This window comes from Balaenoptera borealis, assembly GCF_965194805.1.
Source record: "Balaenoptera borealis genome assembly, chromosome: 4".
NCBI classification, from domain to species: domain Eukaryota; kingdom Metazoa; phylum Chordata; class Mammalia; order Artiodactyla; family Balaenopteridae; genus Balaenoptera; species Balaenoptera borealis.
This window is the reverse complement of record NC_138861.1, coordinates 9,790,901-9,816,256: the sequence shown is the minus strand read 5'-3', so window position 1 is coordinate 9,816,256 and position 25,356 is coordinate 9,790,901. Positions and strand designations below refer to the sequence as shown.

The following is a 25,356-nucleotide window of genomic DNA, read 5'->3' as shown; positions in this document are numbered from 1 at the left end:
TTAAGGGTCTGTCTTTGGCAATGTTCTCCATCACTGGGCATTTTGATCTCCTGGCTCCTCTCACCCACTTTTCCCCACTCACCATCTCTCTCTTGCTTCTAGAGGAGTAGAATCTTTCACCTCCCTTCAAAACACACAATTATAAAAGGTGCTACAGGGACTTCCCTGGTGGCGCGGTGGTTGAGAATCCAGCTGCCGATGCAGGGGACACGGGTTCGAGCCCTGGTCTGGGAAGATCCCACATGCCGCGGAGCAACTGGGCCCGTGAGCCACAACTACTGAGCCTGCGCGTCTGGAGCCTGTGCTCCGCAACAGGAGAGGCCGCGACAGTGAGAGGCCCGCGCACCGCGATGAAGAGTGGCCCCCACTTGCCGCAACTAGAGAAAGCCCTCGCACAGAAACGAAGACCCAACACAGCCATAAATAAAAAAATAAATAAATAAAAACTTAAAAAAAAAAAAGAGCTTTACAATTTGCTTAACCATTAAAAAAAAAAGGTGCTACAGAAGCACACAGGACGACACACTGGCTCAGCACCCGCGCCAGCCGCCTTGGCTGTCCGGGGCCACTTCGGTCCAGCCCCTCAATTTCCTGCCTCTTATCTCCCCGTAGCAGAACAAAAGGAAGAAAGCTGGACCTTCCGTTCCTTCCCCCCGTGTCACATCTCGTACTTTTCCCAGTCCTTCTCCTCCTCTGTTTTTGGTAAAAGACTCAGGATAATGTTAGCAGGGCTTAAGGGTCAAAAGGACCAAAGGTCAAGCCCCAAGTTAACCACGTGCTAGCTGTGAAACCTTGGGGAAGATATTTAAACGCTCTAAGCCTGTTTCCTGTCCCTGAAGTGGCAAGAAGAGCAACAGGGCTGTTGTGAGGACCAGGGACAGAATGCGAGTCACGAGTGCTTAGCCCGGGCGCGGCGCTCGGTGCAGGGGGCCAGTCGGTCACTGCCTGCTGCCGGCGCTCGGTGCAGGGGGCCAGTCGGTCACTGCCTGCTGCCCCAGCACCTGCTCCAGGTGTTCCGCTCCGAGCCCTCGGCACACAGGGCAGCTCCCCAACGGGCTGGGCTGTGACTCCCTTCTTCCTGTGGCGAGTACCTGCTGTGCCGCCAGATCCGCACTAGGGCAAGGCAGCCCTACCCTGGCAGGCATAACTTACGCGGAGGAAATCCGAGGCTGCAAGGACAAAGTTTTTTGTGTGTATTTTCTTTTAAATTCTGGGGAGGCCAAGGTGGGGTGGGGGGTAGATAAATCTCCTTTTATCAGTCCTAGAGAGTTGAATGCTAAAAGACAAGCTGCAATTCCTAAACTCTGTCTTACTAATCAGAGTGTGCAAACATTCAGCCTAACAACTGATTCTTATTTCTTTGAAAGTCACGAAAACCTAAATAACACTCAGGAAGGACTTCTAATCTCATTTATGATAGGGATAAGCTTTGTTTCAAATAAGCTCAGAAGCCTTTACCTAAATGGTATACTGGGGAAGGGAGGGTCTTTTCCAACAGCAGGAAACGGGAACGTCCCAGGCTTCAGTGCTCTGCAGGCACTCCCCAGATCCAAGCTTTGAATAAACCTGGAGCCAAAACTCAAATGCAGAATTAACTCCAGTAACAAAGAAGATTTATTCTAATGACATACTTTATTGCCAAAAGTTTACTACCACAGGCAGAAATGGCACAGAAGGCAGAGAGAAGTTTTCAACAATGTGAATCCACTCCTTGCTGGTTTCTCTCTCTCTTTCACGTCAGCTGGACTTTGGTCCTCTGACCCTTTTAGCCAACTCAGGAAACATTCCTACCCCTCCCCTGATGATCCCTGCACAGGTGGGGCCTTCTTTACTACCTGGTGTTGGGCTTTGTACAACTAGAAGAATGATCTTTCCATTGTCTGCATAAGGCGCGGGCTGCCTTCAGAAAAAGACACTTGACCAGACTGGCAAGAATTAAAAAGTCTGACAGTGCCAAGTCAAGGATATAAAGCAACCACGACTCTGACCCACAGCTGGTGGGAGTGTAAGTTGGCAGAACCACTGTGGAAAACAAGTGGGCATTAATTCCAGTGAAGATGAAGATGTAAATACCCCACGGCCCAGTAATTCCATTCCAATTCTAGGTACGTGACCAGCACTGCCCAACTTATCAAGTATCTACAGTGCTCCTTCGCTATGCTGAGAACTGGAGATACAAAGATGAGCAAAACCTGGAAACAGAGAACTTTGTGATGGAAATGTTACCTGTCTGTACCGTCCAATATGGTGGTCACCAGCGACATGTGGCTACTGAGCACTTGAAAGGTGGCTAATGTGACTGAGGAACTGACATTTTAATTTCATTTAGTTTTAATTATTTTAATATAAGTAGTCACATATGGCTAGTGGCTATCCTACTGTACAATGCAGCAAGAAACTCATGAATACATGCCCCAAGGTATATGCACAAGAACGTTCACTTCAGGATTATTTGAAGTACATAGAACAAAGACAACCCAAATGTCCATCTGTAAGGAAATGGGTAAGCTGCAGCAGAACCATAAAATACAACGCTGTACAGCAGTGGAAGAGAAATGAATTCCATCTACAAACATCAGTGCAGCTAAACCTTAAAAACGGCGTTGAGGAGGGGAAAAAGTCACAGAAGAATTCAGAATGTGATGCATCTTTACAAAGTCCAAACACAAGTGTACAACAAGTATTTGGAGATAAGAACATTAGTGGTGCTAAAGCTATGAAGAAAAGCAAAAAAATGATCAATACAAAGACTGAGAGAGATCTGTGTATATGTGACAATGCAGGGTACCTTCTGGAAGGAGCACAAAGGGAGCTTCAGTAGCATGGCTGAAGTCCTGCTTCTGTCCTTTTATTGTTGTTTGTAGAACATATATTACACATACTGTTTTATGCTTTCAGATACTTCACAGTCTTTTAAAAAATGAAAAGTACTGTTGAGGTAAGATCACTGCTTCTTGCATCTCACCCACCAATTCCCCATCCATGAGCAGACTGAGAGCTTCTCCATATAGGGAACCGGGTTTTACTCATCTGTGTGTCTCCTGTCCCCAGCATAGCAAAGGAGCGCAGTAGATGCTTCATGAGTGCCTAGAAAACTGAACCCGAATCTGAGAAAACCACATCTCCCACAATCTAAAGTTGTTAACAGTTTTGTTTGCCAGGTTCCCTTAGATACACATTCCCTAAGCAGTAACAAAAAAACAACAATGTATTTCCTCCATTCTCAATGTGCTCGCCCCTCACCACATTTTAGCAGATCTGAACCGTAGAATGCCTTTTACGATCCAAGCTGTCATTAAATAATGGTGTTTCTCAATGCTAGCACTGAGGAACGGAAGCTCCATGAAGGACGGACTGTGCCTCTTTGTTCATTTCTCTACCCCTAGAGACTAGACTAGTGTCTGGCACAAGGGAGGGCTCAGTAGATACTTGTTGAATGAAGAAAAAGTAATAGTTACTATTACTGCAAGCCTACTGTGTGTCTGAATCTGTGCTAAAAACTTTACATAGATTATTTAATTTGCCCTTTACTATAACCTCAAGACTTCGCCAGGTTAAGTCACTTGACCAAGAGCATGTAAATAAGTACTAGCTGTGGTAAATAAGTACTAGCTGTGGAGGAAACTTACTTAAAGTGGCAAAGGCAGGATTCAAATCTCATCTCCCAGACTGCAAAGTCCATGCTCTTAAACATGATGTTATACCACCATTAAATAAAACAAAGCCAAGCTATACTCCTTCTCCAATTTTAAAAGCAAATGTTAAAAGAAGAATGCTGCACATAGTAAGTGAGCTCATATTAGCTGGATCACTGGCGATGTTCGTAGGCAACTAGAGCTAGAACCAACCTGTGTAAGCCGGAGACCGGAGGGATGCGTGAGGCCATCTCAACAGTTAGCCACGCTTTCCTCCACACTCCCCGGAACTTAGAGCGAGTCTAGTTCACTTACTGGCTCACACACAGAAACACACGCCCCTGACACCAGCAAGTGCTGTTTCTTAATGTAGTAAATGTCTAAAGGGGGCAGCGTTATGTCATCAAAGGGGTCATCTTATTAAAGAGACCTTAAAAATCCATCTGATCCAACCTCCAGGCAAGAGATTGACATTCCTAACCTCATTTTAATGGCAGCTGAAGTTAACTTTGGTCCTCTGAGAAGTAACTGGTTGAATCCAAGACCAGAAACTAGGTCTCGGGCTTCCCTGGTGGCGCAGTGGTTGAGAGTCTGCCTGCCAATGCAGGGGACACGGGTTTGAGCCCTGGTCTGGGAGGATCCCACGTGCCGCGGAGCAACTAGGCCCATGAGCCACAACTACTGAGCCTGCGTGTCTGGAGCCTGTGCTCCGCAACAAGAGAGGCCGCGATAGTGAGAGGCCCGCGCACCGCGATGAAGAGTGGCCCCCGCTTGCCGCAACTGGAGAAAGCCCTCACATAGAAACGAAGACCCAACACAGCCAAAAATAAATAAATAAAGAACTATAAAAAATGGTTAAGATGGAAAAAAAAATTATTTAAAAAAAAAAAAAAACTAGGTCTCCTACTTCCTGGGCTCATTTTGTTCTCTTCACTGTCACAGCCGAAAGAAGTCAGTAAGGATTTGTTAAGGTCCCTCTCTAGGCAGCTATACTAATCCGAGTCCTTTACGTAGATTATCCTGTGTAATCTTCTTATCGATTCTGTGAGTTAGATATTATTCCCAAGTACAAGATGAGGAAACTGAGGCTCAGAGAAATTAAGGAACTCACCACAGGTCACACACACTTGGCATCTGTACTTAAGCCAGAATGGTTCCACCTCACCCTGCAGATCTGCAAGTTAAAGAGAAAACAATTAACATTAATATAGAATGCTACAAAGTGCTTTCATGTTATTGAAAACAAAATGAAAAACAAACTTCTGAAAATAAGAATAGCTTTAAATTATGCGAGCTTGAATATTCCCCCAACATTGTATCTCAGGACTGGAGTTTAGTTAAACACCAATGAGATAACCACTGACCAACTATGAAGATGTCGCCTCTAAACGTGAAGTTAGAGTCAACTGGACAGTCAGCTCAGTTGGTTAGAGCATGATGCTAAAAGCGAACTTAGAGACGCACCTTTAAAAATTCCTAGCATTTGTAGTAGATGTAAAACTAAAAGTTATTTTAAAACCTCCCGTTTAGGTTTAAAAAGATGCATTTTTGAAAAGTAATGCACTTTTTCCCTCCATTTTTCCATGTACCACACACATTATAGCTTATTTTGCTACAGCCGTTTTGAAGTCTTTCTCGACTTTCCTTCCTTCTCATCACCACATCCTCTTTCATGCAAAACAAGATGGGACTATCTGAGAGGCACCTTAAGTCTCTCAAAAGAAAAAGTACAGTACCGCATGATTCTAAGACACTAGCATCATAATTTTATTTCTATATAATGTAAGAAACTGCCCTTCAATTTGGAGACTATTACTTTTATTTCTGAGACGGCAGCAAAACTATCTTGTATCTCCAGTAGTGGTACAACTCTCATTATGTATTTTTTTTAAAGTTTTTAATTATTATGCAAATCTTAAGAAATTTAAATCTGTTACTCGGAATGAAATGCTTTAACCAATGGCTCCAACCACACCATTTGGAACATTTTGGAATCTCTGTTTCTTTTTTCAAAAATAAAATCTCAACTACTAACTGAAAAAGTAAAACTGCCTGCTAACCAACTGTGTTTCTTTTTTTCATGCCAAGGGAGAAGTTCTGCCAAAGAGGTCTCAAGTCTTCCTCCTTGATTCCTGCATCCTTTCTCCAGAAGGTTCCTAGCCTCCACGCGGTCAACGATGTGTAATTCATCGGTTTTGCTTTAAAAGGGCGTTAAGTACGCTACTCTCCTTTTCTGGTTTATAATGCCACCCCCCTACCCCCCAGGGTAAAGGAAAGTAGGAAAAGAGAGAGCTACGCAGTAATCTGCTACTAAATAAAACAAGACAGCATCTCTCTCCAGAGTCGCTGCATTTAAAAAGGGTGTTAATCCTCATTTTATTTCACTGTTCTTTCTCCTCAGTCTGGAGTTAAAAAAGCAGCTCACTCGATGTTATCAAATCATCAGATGAAATGTTCTAGAAATAGCCTCCTATTTGTGGAAAGAGTCAGGAGACACAAAAATGGAAGAGAGCGCTTGAATCGTCTTTCCTAAAGCATTCCGTGCGTAACGAATGCAAAAGCAAAATCCTGGAAGGCTTAGCTCTGAATTTAAGGTACTTCCAAATGGGGCTAATTAAAAAGCTAAAGTAAAACGGAATCAGAAAACAACCAGAAACGCTGATATACCAAAAGCAAAGTTCAAAAACACACATCCCGGAGCCCGGGGCGCACAGCCCGAATCAGTGCACAGCTGCTTTAGGTGCGGTCTCTACAGCCCTCCCCGGCTCGTCTGTTTCGGGTTACACAGGCTAGGCTCGGTCGGCTGTCCCGGTGCGCCCACTCCACACATCCGCAGATGACTCAAAGCGCCACCTGCCCCCGCACGTCCCAGTTCCTGACACCCCCGCGCCCGTCCGCGCACTTACGTGTCCGCACACACACACGCACACACACGTGTCCGCACACACCCTCGCCCCGGCTCCGCCCAGGAGGCGGACTCCGAGCAGGCAAACCGAGCCCCGCCTCGGTCAGGTGGGTGGCGCTGTCACCGCGGCCGCCGAGCCCCCCGTGTCCCCAGCGCCAACTCCTCGCGGCCGCCGGGGTTCCCCCCAGCGCAGAGGCCTCGGCGGCTCCCACTGCGCGGGGCGGAGTCTGCGCCCCTCACCGCAGCCGTGTCGCCGAAGCCCCGGAATTTAAATAGGGGCGGGCGGGGAGGAAGGGGAGGATCCTCTTTTTGACTTTCGGCGTCGCAGTTCCTCCCAATCCGCAGGCGGCCGAGTCGGGGCGGGGGGCGCCCCCGTCTCTGGAGCGGCTTCCGGCCTCCCCGGGCGCTACGGCTCTGTAGGTCAGAGGGAGCGCCCCGAGGACGCCGGCGAGGCGCGCGCGAGGCCCCCGCGCGCCCGCGCCCCGCAGGCACTGCAGGCGCCGCGCCCCGACCTCCCCGCGCGCCCTGCCCCGGGCTGTCACGGGAGGCGCCCGCAGCCGCAGCCGCCCCTCCGGGAGCCGCGCGCGGACCGCCGTGCCGCGCAGAACGCGGCTGACGCTCGGCCGCGGCTCCGCGGTGCCCTCCTTCCTGGGACCCGGCCCCCCCCCCACCCCGCCCCGCGCACCTCGGCGGCCGCTGAACCGCCGCGCGGGATTCCGACGGTGACGGCTCCGCCGCCCCGGCTCGGGGTTTCTCCGATTTCGGCGTCACAATAATAAGGAAGTTTCCCCGCAAGCCTGCGGGCGGCGGAATGCGCCGGGTGAAGGATGGCGCGCACGGCCAATGGGCGCCCTTGTGGGGCGGGCCCGCACCCCCGGCGGCCGCGGCGGAGCCCGAGGCGGGGCGGCGAGGTCCGCGGGCGGGAGGCGGGGAGAGGCCCAGGCCCGGGAGGGCGGAGGGGGCGGGCCGAGCTGAGGGCACCGGCGGGCCTGGCGAGGGGACGGCGGGGCAGGTGTGTGTCGGCCGAGCGCCGGCTGCAGGGTGCAGAGCGTTCGCGCCGGAGCCGGACTGCTTCTCCCTGGCGGGGAGGGGAACGAGACGGATCCGCGGTTGGCTTTCCCGGTTCTCAGCTCTCAGTCTCATCTAATTTGTGCAGAGGTGCCCAGAAGCCTTGGGCACGGCGGGGAAAACCTCGAGGGGGGCAATTGAGGCGGAGTTCTTAAGCGTCGTATTCCATCCACGGTGCAGGAGTCTTGTTCCACTCGCCTTTGGCGGGCTGGAGGAGGCCCCGAGCCGAACGCCGGGCTGCGCGGGAGGAGAAGCGGGAAGGAGCTCGGCGCTTTCCCGGGACCCGCGTGGAGAGCTGGCGTGGAAGAGGAGAGCGGCGCGCGGCAGCGACGGGGGGCTTGGGGAAGACTGGAGCGCGGTGGCGGGGGGAGCGGGAATCTTCGCGTCTGAAAGACACCCTGTGGCCTGAAGCCCAGTAACGGATGGAGAAGTTTGTCCTCGCCCACTTTCCCTGGCACTGAATCTCAGCGCTTCCTCCTCGCCCTCCCCGAGGTTACAGGGCTTTCCGAGCTCCCCTGGTCCATGTCTGATGCACAGATAATCCTGGGAAGAAAACATTCTCACGAAGGTGACCTCCTGAGTCTACCCCACCCCACCGCCGCTTCTCCTCTGAAATTTGCAACACAGAAGCAGAATGCTAAGAAAGTACTACTTTAACCCGAAGGAATGACTTTACTCGGGGAAGAATTTCTGTAACCGGCCATTTGAGCCGGGAAGGTCCTTCGAGGCCAGATTCTTCCCAAGGAGGTCCGAATCAGGTCAGGTCTGTAGTTAATCTTCTCTGAGAATGTAACAGGTTGACCAAGCAGAAAAGAAGTTTGGGGGAGTAGTATATCCTGGGGACGGGGCACTGTTGGCTGGCATATGTATTCTCAGTGACATAAGCAGGTTGTCAGACGCTCCTGAGACGAGAGAAGAAAGCAAAATCTCAGTTACCAGGTAACTGACGAACATCTAAGAAAATGATTCCAACCTTTGAAGTCTGAATCACACTGGACCCTTTAGAAACACTGGGGACAAGATAAGCACAATTTCCTTATGCTCCAGAGATGTGGCAGTTTCACAGAAGTCCAGGTCTCTCACAAAGACATAACCCCAACTCAGGGATGGTATCACCAAAAAGAACTGGAGGAATGGCCAAAGAGAAGTCATGGTGGGAAGGAGGGTTCCTCATGGTTGAGAAGGAGAGAGTGAGATTCTATTTTCATGTTTCATCAATTTGTATTTTCATGTGTAATCAGTCAGCATTTAGGTCAATTATCTCTGGCCCATGGCTCAAGTGTTTTTCATATGAAATTTTGTCTTGAGGAAAAACTTGCTTATCCAAGACTTAAGTCTGGAGTTGAGATAGGAGTGATGTCTAAATTACAAACTGAGGTACTCTAAGCGTCCTTACCAAATAAACAGCCAGAAACCTGGGAACTTACTCCTATGCAGAACAATCAGTGAAGATACACAGTACTTCATTTTATTTTCTTCATTGAACCAACATAAAACGGCAGTTTCCTCAACAAGCATGTCCTGCTCCATTTACCAAAATGGCTTTAAATGGCCCCAGCAACAACAATAGTCATAATAGCAGATATTTAAACTGGCTTGAAGAGGCCATGGTTTACTTTTTCTTTCCATTTCTATAGCTCTGTCTTCCATCCATTTCTTTCTGACTTTCGCATGTTCCCTAACAAATACCCTGTATATTGAGCACCTACTATAATACCAAGCCCTGTGGATACGTTGGTGAGCAAAACGGCACAGTCCCTGTTACCTCGGAGGGGGAGGCAAACATTAACCAAATACCATACGAAGGGTTAGATAGTGGCTAATCATGAGAAATTTTATAAAAGAAAAACATTCATGTTAAAAATAAAATATTTAACCCCAACAAGAACTGTAAACAAAATTGAGCTCCAATTAATGCTATGTATGCTGAAGTATTTAGGAGGAAGTATCTGATGTCAGCAACTTATTTTGAAATGTATATTTTAAAAGATGGATTGAAGGATGGATGAAGGGATGGATAGATATGTGATAAATCCAGTACAGCAAAATGTTAAGTATAGGTTCTATGTGGTGGGTAGATGGTGTTCACTGTACCTTACTTCTTACTTTTCTGTGTGTTTGAAAAGTTTACATTAAAAAATGTTGGAAAACCCAAAATAAACAAACAAACAAATAAACAGTGTGATAAATTCTAACCGTAACCCGTGACAGGCAGAAGGGATCCCGTGGTCGTGGTCGGGCACTGGGCAGACAAAGGATCCCCAGCGACAGGGGCTGATTCCCGGAGTTTGCTGCACCTCCAGCTGAACAGACGGCGATGTGCTCCATTCTCCACACCTCCCTTCTCGAAATGCAGATGCCTGTTTTTGAGCTGAAAGAAATTCAGTGCAGCAGGAATACTGTTTAATAATTATTGTTCTCTGTGTTTACTTACTTGCACGGCAGACAAACGTCACTTGGTAAATTTACACAGAGACAGACTTCTGGTATCTCAGATTAAACATGTGGGAAAAGGGGGAATTCCCTGGCGGTCCAGTGGTTAGGGCTCGGCAGCTTTCACTGCAGTGACCCGGGCTCAATCCCTGGTCAGGGAACTAAGATCCCGCAAGCCCCACGATGCAGTCAAAAACAAACAAACAAAAAACAAAAAACATGCAGGGAAAAAACCAAGTCAGCCACAACATTCTGTCTTACAGGCATACTTTTGAAGAATAGGTGTCTTCACCTCTAGGAAGGGAAAGCTCTGATGATTTAACAGGTAATGGGTATGCACCCTGTGAAGCTACACAATCACAACAGTGTTTCTTGGTTCCCCCTGGGCCCCCAACGAATTACTCATTTTGTCAGTCAGGTCAATACTCGAGGGAAAAATTGGTTGTAAAACATTTTCCACATTTTTTTGGTTGCTTAATACAGTTTATCTGAGAGGCCTATATATTCCCAGGATAAATTATCTAAACTTATTGAAAACCGTCCTGTAATACACAGCATTAATTTATTAATGTGAAAAATAACTTGGAAGAAAGATATGGTAAATCAATATTGCCATCAATCAGATAATCATTCAGTATTTATTGAATGTCTTCTACATGTAGAGTTGCTGGAAAAGAAGCACCATTCCTGACCATAAAGATCTTACAGCCGTTATGACTATTCCTTTGTTTTTCTTGAAACTATTCTTAGTTTAAGTTTGCATTGGTTTTTCTTTTCTTATCTTACCGTCTCATTTGGATGAGACACAAGCACCTTACCTTAAATATAAGAAACTCACTAGCGTCATATAGGTTGAAATTAATTAACATTAACAAGATTGGATGGTTGAGCATGTCCTAAGAAAGTTTTTAGGGCGAGCTTTGGTTTGTCCCGGAAGATTGCATGAAGTAGAGCCTTGTAGCAATGCGTAGTTGATGTTGCAATGAGTGTGGTGTGTTAATACAACATTTTCTTTAATCCTAGCAGAGGCATCTGCAGTATGTTGCCTGATTTCTCCCTCTCATTTTTACTAAGTAAATCTATACTTTTAGCACACTCCAGAAGAAATAAGTAATCAAGGGGGTTCTGTCTGTAAAGTTGATATATACTATAACATAATGTAATTTACTTAATATGAGTCTGTAAAAAAATAAAACAGTATTGTTTGTGTTTCCAAACTTTACGGCTCCCCTTTATATAAAGGGGAACTTATAACTGTTATTTAACTTTCTATTGGCCTTTGGCATTTTGTTTTCATCCTACATGTAGGTAAAAGTTCAGTGAAATCAGCCATTATATTTACTTTCAAGTTGTGGACCAACAAACTGTTCTTGCCTTATACTTATAAGAGACTATAGTATCTTATCTTGTAGATACTGTAGCTGATTGTGTTTCCCATTTTCCAATGGCTTTTGAAAGCTTACAGCAAAATGTATGTCCCATCTGTACAGAATCTTATTGCATGCGTTTTGAGAAGTAACCTCATTTCAAGGTTCATTTTAACTTTGCTGTCATTTTCCCATTGTACTCATTTTCTTACCTAATTAAAAAAAAAACTTGTTTTTCTCTTTACAAATGCAATAAATATACACTATATAAGATGTTTAAAATACATATAAGAAAAAAGAAAATAAAAACGATCTGGTCTTTCACCACCCATTTTTAGTTCTTAATATTCCGTCATTTCTCCATGCATGTATGTGCATTTCTAAAAGTGGTTCATTTTATACATAATATTTAACACCATGTTTTCTGAAGTTAACAATATATTGAACATCTTCAATAGATTTAAATACTATTTTACAACAGCATTTTAAACAATTGCAAATATCCACAAAATAGATATACTATAACTTAACCAATTTCCTGCTTATTGCATGCTTAAATTATTTTCAGTCCTTTGCCATTATAAACAATAGTGAAACACAGCCATACATGGTGAACATAGCTAAATGATTGCCTTCGCTCTTGATTATTTCCTTTAGATAAATTCCTAAAAGTGGAATTGCTAGGTTAGGTAGAAGGCAGACTCTTTAAGGCTTTGTAGTGTATTGCCAATTCTCCCTAACAAACAATAACACTAGCTAAATACACACACAATGTCTAAGTGGCCTCTGCTCAATCCCCTCACCAGTAATGAGGTTGTTTTGTTTTGGTTTACATTTTATCTTTTTTTTACTGTACTAATTTTGTAAGCCGCTTTAGGTATCAACTAGAACATGTGGGATATAAATAAATAAAACAAAAAAATCTTCTAGTAAAATCTTAAAATTAGCTTAGCTAAGAAAGTTAAAATTACCTTAAAATTAGTTTAGCTGTTTCTAAATATTCATATCAAAAATTACCTACATGCATAAAAATGTAGTATTGGAGTTCTCGGTCCTTTGCTGAAATTCTGTTTGATGTCATGTGATTCCCACAGTCCTTCCACATAGTTGCCAAAAATAAAAGATTCCAAAAAGGAAGTCTTGTACAAACTCACACTATTGTTAATCTTTTTCACCTTCAGTACACATGCACAAGCCAATGGCAATGAGTTGATGGTTCACCAAGTTTCACAGAAAACTGAAAAGCAGACGGAAGTGTCAGAATTTGTGTTATCCAGCAGTGGTAGCCAGAGAAGGCATTTCATTGTGCATTTCTGAAAAAGAAAACTTAGTGTACTGATTTATAATGTCCATTGTGGTCCGATCACCTGTGCCATTAATCACCTTGTTATGGGTAGCAGTACGTCCCAGGCACAATCAAAGAAATTGTCCGTACTCACCAACCATCAGGTAGGCACGTACTTTTTCTTTTGTCGCCTTTAGGGGTAGATTTGTACTATTCCATCCAAGTTCTTGTCTGGTTCCCTTTTCAATTAACTGGATAAAATTTCAAGGTAAATGTATACCTGTCAGGCTAGAACCAACCAAAATGACCTGCCCTGTACCTGGAGTGAAACATATACCCTGGGTCTTATTAACATTATGTTCTGAGGAAATGTACTGATGTTTCTGAGGGTAAATGTACTGATGTTTCTGAGGGTAAATGTTAGGGGGTGTAGTGGGTTAAATAGTTTCCCTCCAAAATTCATGTCTACCTAAAACTTCAGAATGTGAACGTATTTGGAATAGGGTCTTTACAGATGTAAATAGTTTCATTAAGATGAGGTCATACTGGATTAGGAAGGCCCTAAATCCAACAACTGGTGTCCTTATAAGAAGGCGGTGTGAACACACAGAGACACACAGGTAAAACCTCGTGAAGATGGAGATAGAGACTGGAGTGATGTATCTACAAGCCAAGGAATGCCAAGTAACCACCAGAAGTGAGAAAAGAGGCATAGAGAAAAGATGCCCCCTCAGAGCTTCCAGGAGGAACCAACTGCTAACACCTTGATTTCAAACTTCAGCCTCCAAAAGTGAGATAATATCAATACATTACTGTTGTTTTAAGCCATCCAGTTTGTGGTACAAAGGTAAGTGTGTTGCTACAAAAAGCATCTATAACAGGCTTTTAATGTAGTCTAGCTATGGCATCTTGTCACCAGGATGACTGCCAGGACTGACTGACTGACCTGGCATCTTAGACCAGAGTTCCCTTCCTCTGAGAGTCCCATGTGTGTTCTTCCCAAAGTGCCAACTCAACCAAAAAGAATGACATTCCAAACTCACAAAGTCTATTCTTAGTCAGGATATATGGGGAGCTGTACTCCCCAGCTAGATCTTCCCAACAAACACTGACATCTCTTTGTGAGCAAATGTAGGTTAGCCAAATCTGTTTTTACAAAGTGCCTCTTTCCACATGATATTTTGTTACACTATCAATCAAATCATAGTTCCATATCAGTTTCACTCAGAAAGCATATAAATTATAGAAGATTGAACTTATACAAGCCTTGACTTTGATGAAATTCTAGTCATTTCAAAAACAAATGCTTGTATTTTCCTTGATATTGCAGCAAAGCAGGTACCCTTTATGATTCGACTATAATAGTAGAAACTGAAAATTGTTTAAATTTATTTTATTCTCTTATTGAATTAATATTTATCCCATAAAGCAAGACTCTGAATGTTAAACTTCATGACTATGGAGAGGGCCCGGGGAAATCAATCATAACTATAGGAAACTTCATCAACTACAAACCTAGTACACTCCTTTATATTATTAAAAGGAAATCTTGACAATAATAATTTTTATTTTTTTTAAAGTCAACATTATATTGCAAAACAAAATGGAAACTCTTCATTTTTATCTGTACAGAGACGGAAAACCAGTTACCTAAATAAATTGCTTAGGAAAGAGACTCTGACCCCAGGTCAGCCTCTGAAGCATTCAATGGACTTGGCTATGCTAAATCTAAGCTACGTGGAGATTTAACTACAGAAACACTTTACTTAGAGATCAACTAGGCAACTGTTGATGATTTATTTCACCAGAAAAAAAAAAAATAGTTGCTGCTAATTAGAAGCTACCTAACCTGCTGTATAAAAAAATAAAATAAAATTCAAAAATTAAAAAAAAAACATATTAAACTTTCTTTGGGTTATTTGTATGGAAATATGTTAATATAAATGTTTTAGACATTACGTGAAATTCCTAAAGATCTTATATGTTCTGGTATAATGTTATAAGTCATAATTTTAGTTATTATTTTAAAATGTATATCTCAGAAATAACTAAATTTCCTTGTCAACTGCATTGTTATGAACTTTCACCAAATCTTTAACCGTGGTCATTTTTAAGTCTTTTGTCATATACAGACAGTTCTGGGTGTACTCTGATGCTTTTGCAAAAATGTTCCTATAAAAGGGTTTCATCTTCAAGGAATTCATGGAAAAGACTCTGACAAGTACAGGTTTCCGGTAACTGACTATACAGCTGAACTGAGTGAATAAGCATTTTCAGAACTCTAATGGAAAACTGATGAATTCATAAATGTGCTAACAAAAGATCAAGATTAAAAAAAAATTAATTACATGGGACTGAGTGAACTGAGGAGGATGATTATAATTTTCATGACCTTCTGTTTGAATAAAAAAAAAAAAGTAATGCCACAATGGAAAAAGAAAATGAGATATTTTAAACAATTATTTTTCTGTTTGTGTGGACCTTGTGGGTTTGGGATTCATAGGGGTTATAGTGAATAAAAGAAATGCCTACTTCTCAAAAAAAAAAAAAAAAAAAAGCTACCTAAGCTTTCTATGTCTCACCTTTGAAAAGAGATTACCAATGATAATTATTTATTGAGTTATAGTACCTTAATATTCACTTTGTGGAAATACTAGTATTTGTAATATTAGAAAACCCCTTTAAAAAACATAGATGAGGGATTTCCCTGGTGGTCCATTGGTTAAGACTCTGTGCTCCCAATGCAGGGGGCCCGGGTTCGATCCCTGGTCAGGGAACTAGATCCCGCATGCCACAACTAAGAGAGCCTACATGCTGCAGCTAAAGATCCCGCGTGCCGCAAGTAAGACCCGGCATAGCCAAATAAGTAAATAAATAAATAGTTTTTAAAAAAGAAAACCCAGGGACTTCCCTGGTGGTCCAGTGGGTAAGACTCTGAGTTCCCAATGCAGGGGCTCCGGGTTCAATCCCTGGTTGGGGAACTAGATCCCACATGCATTCCGCAACTAAGAAGCCGCATGCAGCAATGAAGATCCCACGTGCCGCGATGAAGACCCGGCGCAGCCAAAATAAATTAATTAAATAAATATTTTTTTAAAAAATAAAATAAAATTTCTTCATCCATTTTTTAAAAATAGATGAAATATTCTGTAAAACACCAAAAAAAGAATCTTTTAAAGAACACATTGTCAGCAAATAAAATAACTCTCAACAGAACAAAAAAACTCTGCAGCTGCTTTGCAAGCTGTTTCTAGAAGCACAAGAAGCCCTGAAATGGGTCTAGTAAGGGAAAAGAGCGGCATGAATTAGCAGTACTGTGCTGCAGCAAAAGAACGACTGTGGAGTTTTCATGTGTTTCCCTTTTTTTTTAATTGAAGTATAGTTAATTTACAATTTAGTGTTAATTTCAAGTGTACAGCAAAGTGATTCAGTTATATATATCTGTACATATGTACACGTACATATATATTCTTTTTCAGATTCTTTTCCCTTATAAGGTTTTACAAGATATTGAGTATAGTTCCCTGTGCCACTCAGTAGGTCCTTGTTATTTTCCTATTTTATATATAGTAGTGTGTATATGTTAATCCCAAACTCCTAATTTATCTCCCCCCGCCCCTGCTAACCCCTTTGGTAACCATAAGTTTGTTCTCTATGTCTGTGAGTCTATTTCTGATGTGTTGCCTTTTCTGCTTCCTCTTGCCCTTTGCCTGTCCTCTTCCGCCCTCTGATATCCCATACCAGTAGAGCATGATTCTTAACTTTCTTTTTTGATCTTCTATCCTTTTGAGAAGCTGATGAAACTTACACACTATCACCACAAAAACGGTGCATATACTCACATAATTAATAACTCACATAAGAGTTAATAATGGCTCACATAAGACTTCTAAGAGTAGCTCGGCAGGCATTCTAAGAGTGTTCATGGACTCTTGGCCTCAACCACTTACCAAATCTAAGAACACGATAAGCACATTCATACTAAAATGCAATAAGGCTTAATACTTGGTCATTCTCTCCCAGAAGAGAATTTTAAGTGAGGTGACTCCACCTCTGATATAACAGATCTAAGTGATATAAACATCATTGGACAATGTGGGAGCTGCATTTTGCCTCCTAAGGGCCCCTTCCTGAAGCCCCAAAATCAAACCCTCATATAAGGTAAACTTAATTTTGGATGCCCTCCCTGGAACCCAAGCAAAATATATAAAATTGACTCATTTTTCCCCCAGAAATTCCCCTTCCAATGCCTTCCTAATCTAGATTCAGAATCTTGGAATTTCTTTGATTCTCAATTCTTCTCCCCTCATCTAGTCATTCATCAGAAACCACCATTTTTCCTTTATAATGTCTTTCATATCCATCCCTTCCTCTATATGTTAGTTTCCTATTGCTGCTGTAACAAATTACCACCTACTTAGTGGCTTAAACGGCACACATTTATTCTCTTATAGTTCTGGAAGCCAGAAATCCTAAATGAGTCTTACAGGGATAAAATCAAGATGTTGGCAAGACTGATTCCTTCTGGAAGCTCCAGAGGAGAATCTGTTTCTAACCTCTTCCAGCTTCTAGAAGTTGCTCACTTTCCTGAGCTTGTGTCCACATTACTCCAATCTCTATTTCCACAGTAACATCACCTTCTCCTAATGTTGCCCACCCCGCCTCCCTCTTATAAAGACCCTTGTCATTACATTGGACACACCCAGGTGGTCCAGGGTAATTTCCCATCTCAGGATCATTAATCACATCTGCAAAGTCCCTTTTACCATATAAAAGAACATATTCACAGGTTCTGGGCATTAGGACACGGACATCTGTGGCAGGCCATTATTCAGCCTTCCATACTCTACATCACTTCTTTCTCAGCCCCAGTTTAGGTCCTTATCTGTATCCCTGGACTACTTCAACATTTCCCTAACTGCCTTTTCTGACCCGCACCTCCCTCCCAGTTCCTTTGGTCATTCTAGATCTGACAAATATTCATCAGAACTTAGTTCTTCAACCTGCTCCCCACACCCATCCCAAGACCCTGACCCTAGCTTACTTTGGCCCAGCATTGAGCACTTCTGTCACACTGATCTCTACACTGTCCCCCTACACACACACACACATACACACACACACACACTTTAATGGAGAGACCTACCCAGCCTTTTCCGGGAATTCCTCCCTGAAGAGAAAGCCTGTAAGGTTAAATTTTCAGGACGTAAAGAGAGGCCAAGCAGGGTAAGCGCAGCCCTGGCAGAGGGAACGGCAGATGTGACAGCTGTGAGGCTGAGGAGAGCTGGTCGTTCTTACACACTGAAAGGACTGCCAGGTCGCCAGGGTGGCTGGAGCAGAGTGCACAGAGAGGGAGAGGCGGCAGAGAACTTCCGAGAAAAAGGCAGGGACAGAGCACACAGAGCTTTGCAGGGGTTCTGATTTTTTTATACGTGCAATGAGGAGGTTTTGAATAGATCGCTGGTTCCTTGATGGACGGCGAGGGACGGAAGGGGAACAAGAGTAGGGTTAGATAGACCAGCTAGGAGGTTATTGAGGCTATCACAGTAATACAGACTGGAAACAGCAGTGGCTTGGGTTCAGATGGTGGCAGTGGAGATGAAGAGAAGCAGATGTAGCCACGATCTATTATGGAGGTAGCAGAGAAGGGAGCTGGAGGGTTGGCAGAGGAAAAACCAAAGAAAAGTCCTAGATCTCTGGCTTGAGCAGCTGGTTAGATGGCAGTGATGCCCTCTCCTAAGGTGAGGAAGGCTGAGAGACGACAGGTTTCAGAACGTAAATAGTGTCCTCTAAAAGTATAAGACCCTTGAGGGAGTGTCTAGGTTTAAACTTTGCTTACCGTATACACAAGCACCTAGCACACTGTCTGGCCCGGCGAACGCTAACTGAACCGGTTTTGACGATAATCCTGTAACATCCTGATGATTCACTGCTTACGAAAGGAGACTCAGCACATCTAAGTGAAATATTAAACAGACATGGGATAGAGTTCAAAGATTCACGTTTCAAATTTATGAAGTGAGAGTGATAAGTTAATGTCTTCTACACATATGAGCCTTATGTAAAGCAAGGGACTTTTTTTCACAGAATGTCTGATGTAAAGAAAGTCCGATGCTCTAAGCTGATACTTCGGAAAGGAAAAAGTCATAAAACGTCACTGTAGATGAGGGCTCTTATTATTACTTGAAGTACTTGAATTCTATTGTCTTAGAGAACTGACTCCAATGGCATAGCAGCCTTGCCCTGCTAGCTCTTAGTGGACACGGGAGCAAACGAGAGAGCGAGTGACAGCTGCTGACGCTTGTCAGATTTGACAGGCTACGGAGGAGCCCTCGAATGACACTGCGACCAAATCAGTACTCAGCTTTTACACTCCGAGGGCAACATGGTGTTTAGCATAGTCACCTTGACATGCGATTTGCATGGCCCAACTCTACTAGAAAATGGACGATTCATTACGTGAAAAGGAGGAATCCTATGCAAAAGGATACAAAGGTGTATCTTCATTGGTGTTTTGCCAAAAGGTATCTAGTATCTTTAATACTTTTCGATAGGTTATTGGCATCTAGCGTCCTTACTATTCCAAGAAAGGCTTTTCAAAAACTGGCACTAGCTATCACTGAATATCAGATTTGGTAAGGGAGATTTCAAACTCAGTTAAATTTATCCAGACCTGAAATTTTATATCTTGTCTAAGTGAGATCTAAAACAAAAACAAATAAGCAAACAAACAAAAATGCTCTAGGATAGACAAGCAGTACATTTTAAAAAATATGCTGAAAGGATTAAAAATAGTTATTAATTCCTTACAATCCAGCAATTCCACTTCTGGGTATATACCCAAAAGAACTGAAAGCAAAAGTCTCAAAAAGATATTTGTACACCCATGTTCACAGCAGCACTATTTTCAATAGCGAGAAGCTAGAAGTAACCCAAGTGTCTATCAACAGATGGATGGATAAACAAAATGTGGTATATATGTACAATGGAGTATTACACAGCCTTAAAAACGAAGGGAATTCTGACACAGGCTACAACATAGATGAATTTTGGACACATTAAGGTAGGTGAAATAAGCCAGTCGCACAATAAAATCAACTACTATACGATTCCACTTATATGAGGTACTTAGAGCAGTCAAATTCATGGAGACAGAAAGTAGAATGGTCACTGCGAGAGGCTGCGGGGAGGGGGATATGGGGAGTTAGTTTCATGGGCACAGAGTTTCAATTTGGGAAGATGAAAAAGTTCTGGAAATGGATGTGGTGACGGTTGTACAATAAAGTGAATGTATTTAATGCTACTGAACTCTATGTTTAAAAATGGTTAAAATGGTAAACTTTATGTGTACTTTACCCCAATTAAAAATAATAATTATTAATTAACTTTAAGTCATAAGGGGTCTGTCACACAAGCAGTAGTATAATAGTCTGACAGGATAAGACATTTAAGAGTGGGATCCTGGGCTTCCCTGGTGGCGCAGTGGTTGAGAATCTGCCTGCCAATGCAGGGGACACGGGTTCGAGCCCTGGTCTGGGAAGATCCCACATGCCGCGGAGCGACTAGGCCCGTGAGCCACAACTACTGAGCCTGCGCGTCTGGAGCCTGTGCTCCGCAACGGGAGAGGCCGCGATAATGAGAGGCCCGCGCACCGCGATGAAGAGTGGCCCCGCTTGCCGCAACTAGAGAAAGCCCTCGCACAGAAACGAAGACCCAACACAGCAAAGAATAAATTAACTAATTAATTAAAAAAAAAAAAAAAAGTGGGATCCTAATCTCAACCCTACCTTTCCAACATCCGGCACTGTGGGTATTATTAGTTCACAGTAAAGTCAGTTTGAAACAATAATGGATGTGTGTGGTCACCAAATAGTTTTCGTGCCCTATAGAATTACTTTATCCAGGATGAGAGATGGTAGTTCACTTCTCTTCTGACCAGTCTACATCCCATTCTGTTCAGCTACAGGGAAACCCTTTCAGAGAATCATAGACAAACTGAAATGGGTTCAGGGAGGAGTAATCAGGAGAGAGAGAGGATCTGAGAAGTCCTTTACGAGAAACAAATGAAGGATGACACACTAGCTGTAATGAAAAAAAGTAATTTTTTTTTAATGAATGGGAAGAACAGAATTAAGACCAAATTTTGGAAGCTACACAGTAAGACAGTTTTCAGGTCAGTAGAAGGAACAAATTTCCAACAGTTTCCATAGCACTTTATCAGTACCCCTCCTGTAGAACTTTCCACTTTCTATCTTTAACTAAATTTACTTCCAGAAATTACCTCAATAGCCACATAACACCTGATGGTGCCCATATTAGGCCCTGAAGTACTTGTTTGATGAATAAAAGAGTGTGAGATGATTAAACAAATGACTGTCGCAAGTAGCCAGAGATGAACCAAGCTGTCCTGTGAGGGAAGGCATTCAAATACAGGCTAGTTAACTACTTGGCAGAGATGTTATGGAGGAGATCCAGGTTTTGTTTACTTGGCTGGATTAGATGACTTTTAAAGGCCTTTCAAGCCCTAAAGATCTATGGTTTCATGACCCGGGTTTAAGCCCTGGCCCCGCCACTTTAGTAGCACTGTGGCGTTAGGGAAAGTCACTGGGGTGCTTTGCTCAAATGGGATTAAAATATATACCCCACTTGCTACATTAATTATTTGGAAGATCAAAACAACATTTTAACACGAACAAACAACAAAAACCAAAAAATAAGGTTAAGTGCCTCCCTCCCTTGACTGGTGAGAAGTCGTGAACTTTTAGAGGGCTCCCTAGGGAGGCGGGTGGCAGCCTGGGCTGGGAGGGACCAGAACCAGAGGAACTGGCTGTATTACAGGGCTTATCCCTGAGGCTAAGGCAGTGTTAACCCCAAGCACTGTGGACCAAGGGGCGTAACCATTTCAGGCTTGATGAAGGTCAGCGACCATCTACGGCAGGTCAGTCCCACAAGAGGGGCAAGAGTACACTCTCATACTGCTGTGGGGCATGGGAATAGAAAACACCCACTGGGGCAGGTGTTTCTAGATTAATCAAGGTCTCAGCCAAGTGGATGGGATTCAGATTAATCAAAACACTTAAGAAGAAAATGGGGCAGAAGCCAGGGGTCTAGGCCAACGTGGAGGGAAGTGGAGAAAGGTTGTGGCTCATCCCAGACGCTTCAGAGTCTAACTGAAAGCACTGAAGTGAATGCCAGGCCCCAGCTGATGGGTCTGGTGCTGCAACTCTACCGCTGCCTTGGTCAAAATAGACTCTTCAGCTGCCTGAGGTTAAACCTGTAGGAAGAAACCATCAGGTAATATAGGTGAATCAGGGAGAGAGGCAGGATTAAACTGGGAAAGTGCCCTGCAATTTATAAAGGCTTATACAGGTGTACATGTTTATAGCTTAGTGATTAGAAAGCTGCCTCCAGAGTCAGATTGTCTGGGATTGAATCCGATTTGAATCAGTTTGACTTAATAGTGGGCCTCTGCCTTACCTTTCTGTGTCTCCATTCCTTCGGGTGTAAGATGGAGATGATAATAGTACCTACCTCAAAGCGTGGTCTGGGGTTAAATGAGATAATGTGGTAAAGCACTTAGAACAGCACCTGGCATAAAATAAGCTTGCAACAAATATCAGTAATTACAGATTTTGCCTAGAATCAGTGATCCGTTTTGATCTACATACCTAGGTCATTTTTTTCCACTCAACAATCTATTCTTCAATTATGTCTCCAGTTGTCTTCTTCCAATGGTTCTCAACTAGGACTGATTTTGCCCTGAGGGACATTTGGCATTGCCTGGAGACATTGTCAGTTGTCACTATGTGTGTGTGGAGGGGGCAGGAGGTTACTGGCATCTAATAAGTAGAGGCCAGAGGTGCTGCAAAACATCCCGAGATCTAGAGATGCGGCTAAACATACACACGGCAGCACCACACAACAAAGAATGACCTGGCCCCAAATGTCAAGAGCGAAGACGTTGAGAAATCCTGACCAGACTCATTTCTAGTAACCAGCAGAATTTCATTTAATGCAGCTCTGAAGGAGAAAGGTGGCATCTTCTCTTTCCAGAGCCCTAATACTCTGAAAAGATGGAATGTATGCAAAGCCGCAACCCCCCGTGGGCACTGCCACAAAGACTCTTCTTACCCTTGTCCCTTCTTATAGTGCTCTGGAGTTGGGGTGTGGCGGGATTTATACACCCCAGGAGGCAGTGGACCGTTTCATTCCTTCCAGTCGCTTTCAGGGAGCTGCAATTCTCATACGGGTACAGACTGACTTGGGGAGTGGAGGTGAAGAGAGACGACAAGGGTCTTCGTATCTTCTTTCAGTGAGGATCATTCTGTTTCTGGCAGCGTAATGCCAGTGGTCTGTCAACTATTTTCATTCTTCAGTTGTGTCTTGTTGCTTCATGGATGGTGGAAGTTCCTTCTGGTGGATGGTGAAGAGATTCCGAAATTCAACCATTCTGGAGGGGGAGTTTGGGGTTGGCATCGTTTCGGGAACAACACGAGTGTTTTCGCCGACAGCTAGCAAAGGCTGCCAGGGCTGCAGGTCAGGTGTCCCTTAAAATCATTACCTTCTCTTTACTCCTGCTCATTTGTTCTGGAAAGGGTGCATTAAGGCACGGGCATCTCCTCTGGGGCGATCAATAAATTTGTAGTGAGGACTTTCCTTTTCTCAGATACTCAGAGTTGTTAGAATTAGATTTCAAATCCATGCAAAGATGTGGGAAAGGAAGCTCTGCACCCTTTGGGTCACCATCCTATCATCCTCTCCCAGAACTGCCCAGAATTCCAGAAGTCAGCGTTAAGTGCATGGTCCATGGTTCACAGGTCTTTAGTGACACTGCCTGGTAGCAGTGTGAATAAATGGTTATATTGTACAAATTTCTAATTTTGGGTATAAAATATTCAACTAAAAATGGCATCTAATCAAGAGATTAAGCTTTCTAAGAACTGGAAGTGGCTGTATTATAAACCTGATGAGCTTTATGTTCCATGTGCACACAAAGAATGTTTTCTAATGACCGATGAGTAAGCTAGCTTTTCATTTTCTTCTCCAAATGGCTATAGAGTTTCTTTTGCTCAGTGAAGACTGATCTTGAATACACACAAATGCTGAAACCCAGCTGTTTCTCTCTGCGAGCAAAAAGCAGTCTTAAATTAGTTTTTATAACATATACATATCTTTCACTCTAGTAAAGTGCAATACTCAATAAACAATGTTTTAATTAAAATCCGGTGAACACTTTTCCTGTTCTTTTTCTCCCTAGTCTTGCCCCATATTTTTTGCACCCCACAAGTATTGCCAAAATATAATTTTTCAAAAAACAATATCAAATTACTGACTTTTTTTTTAATATTTACTTATTTATTTGGCTGCACTGGGTCTTCGTTGCGGCACGCAGGATTTTCGTTGCCGCATGCAGGATCTTTAGTTGCAGCATGGGGGATCTAGTTCTCTGACCAGGGGTGGAACCCGGGGCCCCTGCATTGGGAGCACGGAGTCTTAACCGGTGGACCACCAGGGAAGTCCCCCAACTTTATTGTGATTGTAGAAGTTATGATTAAAATGTCCCCATTTATGTAACTTTAATTACAGGCTTCATGAAGGAGAAGACTTTTACCACTTTTACATACTGATAAATCAATTTTTGGTTAGAAGATGGCTTGAGGCCACATTTACTTCATTAACTGCCACCAACTGAATGGCGGCCATAACCCTGAATTTCTGAGTGCTTATTCCTTGGTAGAGTAGAATTGATACTATCAGGAAAACTACATTGTCAAAATCAACTGTTTTGGAGGATTTCTTCTTTGGTGCTGTACTGTATTATCTAAATTGAATGTGTCTATGTGTCTAACTGGAAACACAGCTCTTTCAGCACATACTTGGAAACCAACTGTATTACCTTGCTAGGTAGGGCTGCCATAACAAAGTACCACAGACAGAGCGGCTTATACAACAACAATTTGTCTTCTTACATACAGTTCTGGAGGTTAGAAGTCTGAGACCAAGTTGCTGGCAGGGTTGGTTTCTTCTGACGTCTCTCTCCTTGGCTTGTAGGTGGCCATCGTCTCTCTGTGTCTTCACATGGTCGTCCCTCTCTATGCATCTCTGTCCCAATTTCCTCTTCTTATGAGGACACGAGTCAGATTGGATTAGGGCCCACTCTAATGACCGCATTTTAACTTGACTTCCTCTTTAAAGATCCTGTCTCCAAATAGAGTCACATTCTGAGGCACTAAGAATTAGGGCTTCAACATATAAGTTTTAGAAGGACACAATTCAGCCCATAACACTGTCAAAAATCCAGAAATAGCAAAATTAAAACCACCAGATCAGTAAATGGTATTTAGTAAGACTTATTGCATATAAGAACAGTTTGAGAACTGGGAGATTTCAAATTTAAAACTGATATGAAGCTCAAGGACGTGATGTTACAGGATGATTTATAAAATGAAAATGAGGAAGTTGTTTAACTTTTACAATGATTGGTTATTTCAGTGGGGGTTTCCAGATGGTAGGGGGTTGGTTAAAAGTGATTATCTGATAACATATTTAGGAAGATAACACATTTCTTTTATGATTATCAGAGGCATTTACAAGAAATAACCTAAGTTAACTTTTACTTATGTTCATGAAATGATTTCCATTTAGTTTTGCTTCTGTGGCTTA

General features: G+C 43.2%; 3 protein-coding genes across 11 annotated transcripts in view; 1 reads left to right on the top strand and 2 right to left on the bottom strand.

The window, feature by feature from the left end:
• Positions 1-7,352, bottom strand: part of HERC3 (HECT and RLD domain containing E3 ubiquitin protein ligase 3) — a 153,558-nt gene extending 146,206 nt beyond the window's left edge. For 4 of the 6 annotated variants that reach the window (XM_082391621.1, XM_082391624.1, XM_082391625.1 and 1 more), the window contains exons 1-2: positions 7,226-7,352; positions 4,747-4,809 (exon numbers count right to left, since the gene is read on the bottom strand). The gene's annotated coding sequence lies outside the window, so the exon portion shown is untranslated. Of the gene's footprint in view, positions 1-4,746; positions 4,810-6,541; positions 6,562-6,780; positions 6,802-7,225 lie in introns of those variants that run through there. The other 2 variants (XM_082391623.1, XM_082391622.1) reach the window with 2 other exon arrangements.
• On the top strand, positions 5,813-7,998 carry LOC309628505 (uncharacterized protein; the record flags this gene model as incomplete). The annotated part of the gene is made up of 3 exons (XM_082391602.1): positions 5,813-5,816; positions 6,817-7,262; positions 7,789-7,998. The coding sequence occupies 3 exons, from the start codon at positions 5,813-5,815 to the stop codon at positions 7,996-7,998; spliced, it is 660 nt and encodes a 219-aa protein (XP_082247728.1).
• A 370-nt stretch (positions 7,999-8,368) lies between these two features.
• LOC309628599 (uncharacterized protein) overlaps positions 8,369-25,356 on the bottom strand; it is a 56,005-nt gene continuing 39,017 nt past the window's right edge. For 2 of the 4 annotated variants that reach the window (XM_082391828.1, XM_082391829.1), the window contains 3 exons: positions 12,848-12,944; positions 9,805-9,979; positions 8,369-8,510 (listed from right to left, as the gene is read on the bottom strand). In XM_082391828.1, coding sequence (XP_082247954.1) covers positions 8,501-8,510; positions 9,805-9,979; positions 12,848-12,944 — 282 coding nt within the window. In that variant the 3' untranslated portion in view covers positions 8,369-8,500. Of the gene's footprint in view, positions 8,511-9,804; positions 9,980-12,847; positions 12,945-20,776; positions 24,980-25,356 lie in introns of those variants that run through there. The other 2 variants (XR_014244571.1, XR_014244572.1) reach the window with 2 other exon arrangements.